This window comes from Neomonachus schauinslandi, chromosome 15 (genome assembly GCF_002201575.2).
Source record: "Neomonachus schauinslandi chromosome 15, ASM220157v2, whole genome shotgun sequence".
In the NCBI taxonomy this organism is placed as follows: Eukaryota; Metazoa; Chordata; class Mammalia; order Carnivora; family Phocidae; genus Neomonachus; species Neomonachus schauinslandi.
Window position 1 is genome coordinate 16839577 of NC_058417.1, and position 11721 is coordinate 16851297.

Here is an 11721-nt window from a genome sequence, read left to right on the forward strand (position 1 = left end):
TGTGTGTGTGTGTGTGTGTGTGTGGAAACCCTCCATTAAACTGCCAACAGCCGTGTTTGTTATTCTGTACTCTGATCATGCAGGTATCTGGCAGATTTTTGTTCCATTAGACAAGTTCACATTTCAGGCATTTGCAAGCTGGACCATGTGTCTGTGATATTAGGTTCCAGTGTACAAGCGGCAGAGAAGAAACACTGGGTGGTAGCCAGGGAGAGTTCGTGCCACATGTCTTCATAGATGTCGGTTTTGATTCTTTAAACACCCCTGTCACCAGGGCCAGAGGAGGCAGAGGTGTCTGTTACACTCCCCTGCTTTGCTGGTGGAGACACTGAAGTCTAGTTAGCTGGTGCACAGTGGTCAGCCAGCAGGAGGGAACCTGAGAATGAACCCACATCGCAGTTGAGATTTAAAGGATTTTCTTAATAGCTTTTCAGTGAAATAATTTTAAAGCATTTAGGAACCATGGACAAAACATAGAGAATACTCAATTGTTGCTTTTTCTTTCTTCTCCTTTCTACAGGCTGACTAATGTCCTAAGAGGTAACCATAAACAGTCTAATTTTACTATAACCTGATACTCCATTTTTAGCAGTGTTTTCCTCTATGTAACTTTCTCAGACAAAATTGGTGCTTTACCAAACATGTAACAAGAAGAAAGCAAGCAAATAGGAGGCAAGAGAATGGGATATCATGTGTATCCTGTCATTTAGATTTCCTTCTTGTTCATTTATGAAGTAAAAGGCCAAATTCAGGTCCGAGGTCACTCAAGGGAGAAAAGAACCTGAGACTTCTTTGCATCATCCAGGCCACAAACCAACTCTGAAGTTCTTTTTGGCAACTTGTTTACTTGATGCCTACCTGAAATAGGTGTAGGGAGTCAGTTGAATTTCAACATTAACAGTTTAAAATAATAAATATGATCCAATGTCTTACATCTATCCCTACCAGTGATAGAGCATCAGAATAAACAGACTTGGGAAAACGCTGTACTGGAAAACAGTTTGGTGTTACTGAGTAAAATTGACGGTGAACATATACCCTGTGACCCACCTTTTCTGCTCCTGTATATAACATCTTTTAGAAACCAAAGTATGCACCAAGTGCAAGAATGTCCATGGTAGTGCTGTTCATACTAGCCAAAACTTCATCAATAGGATGGGTAAATAAACTGTGGTATGTTCGTCATACTCCCTGAAATTACAGCTGCACACATTGATGAATCTTAAAAACAGTGTACGCAAAAGGCAGTTGTAGAAGAATATATACATAGAGTATGATTTCACAACATTTGCATGTAACTTATGTAAGTTCACAACATGCAAAACTAAGCAGTATAATAAGAACAAAACATGATGACATTATAAAGAAAGAGGATGATAAGCACAAAATTCAGGATGGAGTTTACTATAAAACCTCTGAGGTGGGACAGGAGGAAGGGAGGAGCAGGAAGGGGCACCTGGAGTAGCAGTGCTTTGAAGGCCACGGTAATGAGTCTCTTGAGTCTGTCAAAGCACTGCCTACCACCATCCCTGCAGGCCCTACTGCAAAAGTGAGAAAGGTAGCAGGATCAGACCTATCTTTGGATTGAGATTTGTCTTTCTCCTTTACAAGTAGTCATCAGTTTAATTCCAGAGCTCTGGCCTAATATTTTCTGATGATTATCTCCCCCAGAAAGAGAAGGAAATCCCTGCTGGGCAAGGCAGCTGTAATGTCAGCCCCTTCTTCTGAAACATACACCGTTGGTACCTATTAGCATAATTTCAGTCTCATTCCCTCCTGATTGATTAGTGATTAGCAGGCACTTTTTAAAAAAAATCATCCTTTGGGGGCGCCTGGGTGGCTCAGTCGTTAAGCGTCTGCCTTCGGCTCAGGTTATGATCCCAGGGTCCTGGGATCGAGCTCCGCATCGGGCTCCCTGCTCCACGGGAAGCCTGCTTCTCCCTCTCCCACTCCCCCTGCTTGTGTTCCCTCTCTCGCTGTCTCTCTCTGTTAAATAAATAAATAAAAACTTTCGAAAAAAAAAAAAATCATCCTTTGGAAGATTCTTGGGATCATGAAAAATCCCATTTGCCTGTTGACTGGTAAGATAAGCTGTTCTTTATATTATTAGAAAGGTGAGAACAGCTACTCCCTGAGATGTCTTCCCAATCATTTGCATCACAGGAATTGTCCTGCCATGGTGGCTGAGAGGAGTTGGTGCAGGTTTGAACATCCTCATGATAGGTGAGGGTTAGAAATTGGAGAACGCAGCCATATGTAGGTCAGGAAACAAGAGTATCTAGATATAAAAGAAACTTTAAAGGGCAGCACATGGCCTGGGTTGATCACTGTGTATAGTTCAGGCCCCACCTATCCAACCATTCAGTTTGCCCCTCCCCACAGTCACTCACTTGTTTGGGATGTGTGATATGTTGTCTCCTCCTAGGGGTGGCTGGAGTTCATGCAGCTTGGAAAAGGTGAAAATCCTACCTTCCTCCCTGCTAGTGATTATAGCCTGTCTTCATAAACAGAATGACCTGTTCCCTACCCGGAAAAGCACCCTTCTGCTGTTCAGGCCTGAGTCAGAGAGAGCCCCACCCAAGCAGCAGACAGACAGGGGGAGCTGAGAGCAGGTGCAGAGTTGAGAACAAACAGGGGTTCACATTAGTGCAGGCGCATGACTCGGCAGAGATTCACAGGCAGGCGTGGCCCTGAGCCTGCGGCAAATTGTTTTGGGCTATTTCCCATTACACTCTGCAGTTAGGTAACTCTTCACCAACTTGTAAGTCGTGGAAACCACACCCCTAAATGCCGTATCTAGGGACCTGTTTCCTGGGCAGGTGATCCTGACCAGCCACAGGGCCACCTTTTTCTTTTTGGCTAGGGCTTTGGGAACTGTGCTCCCTTGTTAGTATGGTTTGAAATGAAATCTCATCCTATCAGAACTTCTCTACAGGGGCGCCTGGGTGGCTCAGTTGGTTAAGTGTCTGCCTTCAGCTCAGGTCATGATCTCAGGGTCCTGGGATCAAGCCCCGCATGGGGCTCCCTGCTCAGCGGGGGAATCTGATTCTCCCTCTCCCTTTGCCTCTGCTCTTGTGCTCTCTTTCTCTCTCTCTCTCTCACTCACTCTCTCACTCACTCTCTCTCTCTCTCAAATAAATAAAATTTTAAAAAAAGAACTTCCCTCCATAAAATAAGCCAAAGGATGGATATATGTGTGTGATCTTCTTTAGGCCACCTGCTTTTCCAGGTGTCCCCTTAGCTTGATGGGTTTTACCAAAAGATCATTATGGAAGAAGCCTATACTTTATGCATATAAACCTTTTTCTGTGGATTTACTAGCCTCATCTTTGCTTTCTAATTCAAGAAAGATTACCACCCTCCTCACATTACTACTTCATAATTAATCCTGTAGCAGCTCTTTATCCCAATTATAAGAACTTGTAATGGGCTCCAATAGAGTATTTCTCTTTGTACTGCCTAGATGCTGTTTCGTTTTAGTCCCCCCCCCCCCCCCAGTTATTAATGTTAAACATGCTCATTATTTTTAAATTTTAAAACTTATAGAAATATAGAATGTTAGAAGTAAAGCCCTCCCTGAAAGTATTCTGCCTTTCTTGAAAGGAACCCTGTTACCAGTTTGATGATGTTCCTCCAGGTATTTTCCTATACTTATTCTAACACGGGAACTGACCATTCCAAATGTGGTCAGCATGCTTTTTCACTTAATTGTATACCTTGGACAGCATTCCATTAAAACACCTGTTTTTAATAGCTTCATGAATGGCATGTAGGTATATGGACTGTAATTTAAATAAATCCTCTTTTTTTTTTTTTTTGGTGTCTGATCCTTTAGTACCACTGTATTATATAATAAACATCCTTATATCTATATCTTTGTGTACTTATAGTAGTATTTCTCTAGAAGAATTGCTGGTTTAAGGGTTAAATTTTGAGAGCTGTTGTCAGATTTCACTCAGAATTTCTACAGTTCAGGGGTGCCTGAGTGGCTCAGTCGGTTAAGCGTCTGCCTTCGGCTCAGGTCATGATCCCAGGATCCTGGGATCGAGCCCCACATCGAGCTCCCTGCTCAGTGGGGAGCCTGCTACTCCCTCTCTCTCCTGCCCGTGCTCTATCTCTCACTCTCTCTCTCTCAAATAAATGAATAAAATCTTTAAAAAAAAAAAAAGAATTTCTACAATTCACATTCCTACCAACTATATATGAGAGGATTTGTTTGGCCAGGCCATCATCAACACTAGCTGCTAGCAACCATTTTAAGCCTTGTCAGTCTGATGGGTAGAAAAATCAGATCTCATATTCGTTTTTATTATTGTTGTTTTGCTTTGTTTTTGTTTTCTGCTATTAAATTGAGCATCTTTTTTTTTTTTTTAAGATTTTATTTATTTATTTGACAGAGAGAGACACAGCGAGAGAGGGAACACAAGCAGAGGGAGTGGGAGAGGGAGAAGCAGGCTTCCCGCGGAGCAGGGAGCCTGATGCGGGGCTCCATCCCAGGACCCTGGGATCATGACCTGAGCTGAAGGCAGACGCTTAAAGACTAAGCCACCCAGATGCCCCTAAATTGAGCATCTTTACAAATGTTTATTGCCTACCTCTTCCATTGGCTATTAACAAAGCATTTGCAGGTTAAGATTTAAATTTATCTGGGAGCAGTTTCCTGGGAGGGTGTTGATTGATTTCACAAACCAGAGTAAGGCATTTCCTGTGTATGTCCTCCACAGCAAACAGCGGCATAACAAGCTCTGGAGATCTCACTCAGATAGCGACCTCTCAGACCACCATGAACCCATCTGCAAACCAGGGCTAGAACTCAACAAGAAGGAGATCACCACCTCAGCAGACCAGATTGCCGAGGTGAAGACCATGGAGAATCACCCACCCATACCTCCTGTCTTTGTGGAACATGTCGTCCCACAAGATGAAAATCAGAAGGGCCTGTGTACCAAAGAAAGAATGATTTGCTTGGAGTTTACTTCAAGGGAATTTCATGCAGGACAGATTGAAGATGAATTAAATCTAAATGACATCAATGGATGCTCATCAGGGTGTTGTCTCAATGAATCAAAATTCCCTCTTGACAACTGCCATGCATCCAAAGCCTTAATCCAACCTGGACAGGCCCCAGAAATTGCCAACAAGTTCCCAGACTTAACAGTGGAAGATTTGGAGACAGATGCTCTGAAAGCAGATGTGAACGTCCACTTACTGCCTTTGGAAGAATTAACATCTCGCCTGAAAGACATTCCCATGTCCCCTGATCCTGAATCACCGAGCCCCCAACCTAGTTGTCAGGCTGAAGTCTCAGATTTCAGTACAGATCGCATTGATTTTTTTAGCGCCCTAGAAAAGTTTGTAGAGCTTTCCCAAGAAACCCGGTCCCGATCTTTTTCCCACTCAAGGATGGAAGAACTGGGTGGAGGAAGGAGTGAGAGCTGTCGACTCTCAGTGGTAGAAGTAGCCCCTTCCGAAGGGACCACTGATGACCAGAGAAGCAGCTCTTTGAGTAATACTCCCCATGCATCTGAAGAATCTTCAATAGATGAGGAACAGTCAAAGGTAAAAAGTATCTTTATAGTAAGTAGTTCTCTACCTAATGAAGTTCTTTTGGAAGACAAAATATTTGGGATTCTGCTGTGTTTGTTTTATTTTTAATGTTGCTAAAGATTTAGGAAGGCATTATGGGAGAGACAGTGTGGCTGAGACTTTCCTTGAAAACTTAAGGTTTAAAAATTTTTTAAATCCATTGCCTTTTGAGGAATTTATCTTTCCAAGCTTTTGGTGTCTTTGGAAGCACTTTGGAGAGGGGATGGGGGTGGAGGGTAGCCAAAACAAATGTCCTGCCTGGACAAGGAGAGGTCCCCTCCCTGGACCTCTGCAGTTCAAATCAGATCTCACCAATAATGAAGTGCCTGGGACTGACATGCTGCCTGAGTAAGACCTGTGTCTCTCTGAGGAGATGGATTTGTTTGGGAAACACTGTCTCAGAAAATTCAAAGACTAGACATGTGTAAATAGTTGTTAGAGTAGCAACGCATGCTGAGTTCTTGCTATTAATAATGTTTCTTGATTGGTCCTCATCTCAGACCCTGTGGTATCCAAGATTTGAGGGATAGTTTTGGGAAATGATTGAGAACAGACAGACTCTGAAGATTCTTCTCTGTGGCATATGAGCTCATAGGAGCCATTTCAGACCAGGGAAAGAACTACTGTGTATCAATTCTAAGACTCACTCTTATTCTCATTTTGACACTTCTGAAATTGGGATGCATCTTAAAAACAATGGTATCTTAGATCAGTATAATAAAGTAGTTGTGAAGTAAATGGTGACAGATTTACTCTCAAATACCAAAATTCACTTAATGATTTCAGCGGAGGTAACTACATTTTTGACATCTCCTGATAGCTGTCTACTTATATTTATCACCTTGTCCATGACTTATCTTTTCTGTCTCTTTACCCCAGGGAAGTCATTGCCTCTGCTTCTGTCTTCTCTCCCCAGAGGTTATGCCTCTGCTTCATTTTTACTGGGAAATGAGAATGCTTGAGCTCTCCTTTGGACCAGTAGGCATAGCAGCTCTGACAGAAATAGCTTTTCTGCGGGGCGCCTGGGTGGCTCAGTTGGTTAAGCGACTGCCTTCGGCTCAGGTCATGATCCCAGGGTCCTGGGTTCGAGTCCCACATCGGGCTCCCGGCTCAGCGGGAAGCCTGCTTCTCCCTCTCCCACTCCCCCTGCTTGTGTTCCTGCTCTCGCTGTCTCTGTCTCTGTCAAATAAATAAATAAAATCTTTAAAAAAAAAAAAAAAAATTTAAATCTTTAAAAAAAAAGAAATAGCTTTTCTGCAAAGTCCCTCGTCATATGAGCACTCTCTCCACAGCCTATGCACACACTGGGCCTGCTGTGGCTTCTCTCCCAGTCTTGGCTAGTTTACCTCTGCCTAATATCCCAGCAGATTTCTCCCAAAGGTGTAACTGACCTTGTTGGTTTGTACTAGTTCTGACTTTCTTTTGAAGGAGAAAGATCAGAACAATTCCTAGGGAAATACTATACTTTGAAGGCTTATAAAAATGTTAAAGTAGGGGCACCTGGATGGCTCAGTCGGTTAAGCATCTGCCTTAGGCTCAGGTCATGATCTCATGGTCCTGGGATCCAGCCCCACATCGGGCTCCCTCTCTCTCCCTCTGCCCCTCCCCTCTGCTCATGTTCTCTCTCTCAAAATAAATAAAATATTAAAGCAGATTGATGGTTGTTACGATGCCACTTTCAGAGATGTCCAACAGTCATTTTCAGCTTTTGGAATTCATTTTTTTTTAACAATAGGACTTGATTTTATATTGGCTAATTTTCTTTTGCCTCGATCTAAATCCATCCAAATTTATAACTGGTAGAACAGTAATATATCAGAGAGTCACAGTTTCTAAGTTTGCTTAGGCATGTGGCTCCATAAGCCAAGTAAACCTTTCCCAGAGGAGCCATGCAAAACTTGGAAATTGTGTGACCAGGTACAGAGTGCCCTCACATGCTGGAATGCTACTGCCAAGAGATGCCAAGAGTGGAAGGGTAAGGATGAAAGCTGGCAGGACAGAGGAGAGAAGAGAGCCGTGAGTCTCCAAATCAGACATCAGATGATAACCTCATTCATCTTGCCCTAACACTGGGCATATTTAAGGTGGTCACTGAGCCCTTGAATGGAACTCTTCCCCTTGAACTAGGTTAGAATCAAACTGAAAGTTGATAGGCCAGAGATGAAAAATCTCATCTACCCCAGTATGACCTAAATCCTGAAGGCTAATGGTCTTAGGAAAGTAAGGATTGGGGCACCTGGGTGGCTCAGTCGGTTGGGCGTCTGCCTTCGGCTCAGGTCATGATCCCAGGGTCCTGGGATCGAGCCCCGCATCAGGCTCCTTGCTCAGCGAGAAGTCTGCTTCTCCCTCTGCCCTTCCCCCTCCCCCTTCTCCTGTGCTCGCTCGCTCTCTCTCTCTCTCTCTCTCAAATTCTTCAAAAAAAAAAAAAAAAGTAAGGATTATAGGAACCTCTAAGGCTAACCGCTATTCATTTTTGAAGCAAGATACTGGGTTGGAATTCTGTTTAAGTAAACAGAATAAAAGTTTAGTAAATAGACAGTGATACAAGCTGTAACAAATTTTGTATCTCTTCCTTTGATGAATCTGTTTTGGTTTTTTTTTAGCTTGTATGACAAAACAGTTGGCCAGAGGACAGTCCCAGGCAGAGGACAGTCCCAGGCACTCCATGATTTGTGTCCTCATAGCTGGAAGGTTCTCCTGGATTAGAGGATTACTAAGCAAAACATCTGGCATTTTTAATTAGACTATGATTTGCCATAACCATCTCACTGTTTTCTCCCTAGGCAATCTCAGAACTGGTCAGCCCAGACATCTTCATGCAATCTCACTCAGAAAATGCAATTTCAGTCAAAGAAATCATTACTGAGATTGAATCCATCAGTCAAGGAGTCGGACAGATTCAACTGAAAGGAGACATCTTATCTAACCCATGTCATACACCAAAGAAGCACACCATCCATGAGCTGCCCCTTGAGAGGGCTCAGGCCCTGGAGAACAAACCTGGAAATCTGGAGCAGAATGAGGGTTCCTTCACAGCCCAGCCTGAACTAGCCAAAGACTCAGGGAAGTGGGACCTAGAAGGCTGCTTAACTATACACTCATCCACCACAGAGTTGGAAGAAGAGGAACCAGCTGAGGAGGAACAAGAGCTCTGGGGCCCAGGAATGCATCCAGGTGCCAAGTGGTACCCTGGGTCTGTGAGGCGAGCTACCTTGGAGTTTGAAGAGCGCTTGCGACAGGAGCAAGAGCACCATGGTGCTGCCCCTGGTTGTACCTCATTGTCCATTCGCAAGAATTCCAAGAATGATTCTGCTGTGGCAGACCTAGCACCAAAAGGAAAGAGTGATGAAGCTACCCTTGAACATTCTTTTGTCCCTAAGGAACCAGAGATTAGCAAGGGCAAAGGGAAGTGCAGTGGGTCCAAAGCTGGCTCCCTACCCCATTCTGAGCAAGATGCCATTGTTCCAGCACCTGAGCTGCTGGAGTTTCAGGAGCACCCAGGGTCAGATACTAGTACAAAGCAGGGAGGAGTCCTGAAGGAGCAGAGGACTGTGGTTTCATGCCAGGGATCTGAGACACAGGCAGTCCCTCTTTCCCTTCCCAAAAAGGTGGAAATCATTGAGTATACCCACACAGTTACATCCCCCGATCACCCTGGGCCAGGGAGTGGAAGAGCCACCAGCAAAAAGAGTGGGGAGCAAGGACTGAGGAAAGTGAAAGTGGAGGACTCCATCACCATCCTCTGTGCACTGGATGAAAATCTGAACAGGACTCTGGGCCCCGCCCAGGCTCACCCCAACGTGCTACCTCTGCCTCATTCTTCCCCTCCTGAGCACGACAGTCCCACCGACCTGACCTCCACCCTGAGCAGCCCTGAAGCCTGGGACAACAGCCTCTTGACAGCCCCGGAGACAGGAGGGCCTTTTGTCAGTCACCCAACCCACATCCCATCTGCCAGCTTGGATTCAGCACATCCGCAGACTGTAGTTCACCTGGAAGGCTTCACAGAGCAAAGCAGCACCACAGACAACGAGCCCTCTTCAGAGCGGGGGAGCTGGGAAGAAAGTCAGGAGGGCCCCTTTTCCAGTGGCAGTGAAGTACCGTCCAAGGACCCCCAGTTAACTAGTGAAGACCTAAGCCAAATCAGTGACAATATTGGGGAGTTACAAGAAAAACTGGACCCATTACCTGTAGCCTGTCACCTCCCACATAGCTCTAGTAGTGACAGTATAAAGGGTCTCAGCCATAGCCCCAGCGTGGTGAAGGAGCGCACTAAAGAAATCGAGTCCCGAGCGATTTGCCAGGGAGGGCTCACCAAACCATCCCAAATGAGGCATTCTGCTGCGCTCGCCAAGTTAGGTTACTTGGACCTCTGTAAAGACTGTTTATCGGAGAGAGAGCCTGTCTCCTCTGATACCCCTCATCTCAAACTGCTTCAGCCCTTCATCAGAACAGACTCAGGCATGCATGCCATGGAGGCCCAGGAGCCCTCAGAAAACCCAGATGCCCCCCAGAACCTAGAACCCACCAAGTATTTTATAGAGCAACTCAAAACAACAGAGTGTATCGTGCAGAGCAAGCCAGTGGAGAAGCCCATCGTACAGTATGCCAAAGAATTTGGTTACAGTCAGCAGTGTTTGCTCCCCAGGGCAGGACCCGAATTGACTAATTCTGAAGGAGGCCTTCCTTTGCCACAACCCCAGGGGCTGCAGTGTGCAGGCCCAGCTCCAGGGCTGGCTGTGACGCCCCGTCAGCAGCACGGCAGAACTCACCCCCTTAGGAGACTGAAAAAAGCAAATGATAAAAAACGGACAACCAACCCCTTCTATAATACCATGTGATTCTGAGCCTACACATGTGACTTTCTGAAAGAAATGTTTGTAAAAGGGGCAGGTGTAATATGTAAGGAACATGCACTTTATTGGTTAATTTTATAATATTTTGGTCATTTTACTGTTCCTGGCGCATGCAGGGTTTGGGGTTTTTTTTTCTCTGTGTATGTGTGTGTGAGAGAGAGATTGATTTGGACAGCAAGACCATTTTAGCATTTTTTATTTTTAGAAAATTCAAACCTCAAAAAATACTCATTTTCAAAGAGCACCTTTATCAAAGGCAAATTGCTGTTTTTCAATCAGCTCCCACCTGCTCCTCATTTGCCCTTTGAGAAAAAGGCTGGAAATCGGAAATGCCCCCCTGGGCCTGTGTGGTGATGGTTTGGGCTTCAGACCTGATGCATGGGATGGGGCTGAAGGACAGCCGCAAGTCTGCGTGCTCTCAGCCTTGGGCCCTGGCCCACTGAGAGTTCCCAAAGTGGGCAGGTACTGCTTTGCTTTCAAAGGGGGGTCTTCCAGAAGCCAATTCTTCTGGATTCCTGAGTCCTGAGTCTGTCATTATCGAAAGGCATGATACTGGCTGGCTTTGTAAACTTACCAAGCAGATAGTTCCCCCCCCCCCCAGCACATAATTTTTAAATTAAAACCAAACCCCAAATGAAATCTAAGAGATCTGTGTAGAGGAAAGCATATGAGGAGGAGGAGGCAAAGTCTGCAGAGGCTGTGGCCCAGTATCTTCCGGGTCAGTGGGCTCCACATAGCCGGTCATCCTGGCCCTCCCTGCCAGGAAGTGGGTTCTGCAACATCCTTTCAACTAAAACAATAGGGACAAGTTTGAAAAACAGCAATTGAAAGTCAGTGTGTTCTTGTAAAATGAATACGTACGTAGGGTTTTAACACTTCCATTACTTGAATAATTCTGTGGGCCTTCTGAGTTTAATGGCCGTATTTTTTTCCTATTTACTTTCCTCCCTCATGCTGTTGCTCCCAGTGCTGCCCTTTTTTTAAATTTCATAGATGATATTTGAATTGTTACATTACTTACGTATAACCTCCGTTGAATGCAAAGTTTTCTTATCAATGTTAACACTTGACATGGGATTTTTTTTTTTTCTTTTCCTGGAAGATTTGTCATTTCTCGAGTTTATACACAGTATTTATGTACATAATGTCACAAGATTCTTACAGTGTTTTGTCGATGTCGTCGTAGGATCTTTTTGATTTAATCTTTTTAAGAAGGAGTAAAGCTGCAACTGGAGAAAACACACAGACACCACAGAAATAAAACTGATAGGTGCTGGTA

The 11721-nt window shown here is 44.6% G+C and overlaps 1 protein-coding gene across 1 annotated transcript in view; it reads left to right on the forward strand.

Annotated features, from left to right (window-relative positions):
- Positions 1-10427, forward strand: part of LOC110593176 (protein phosphatase Slingshot homolog 2-like) — a 37532-nt gene extending 27105 nt beyond the window's left edge. Inside the window, exons 7-8 of the mRNA XM_044921815.1 lie at positions 4725-5559; positions 8370-10427. Of these exons, the coding sequence (XP_044777750.1) occupies positions 4725-5559; positions 8370-10427 (2893 nt within the window). The remainder of the gene's footprint in view (positions 1-4724; positions 5560-8369) is intronic.
- Positions 10428-11721: the final 1294 nt, after the last annotated feature.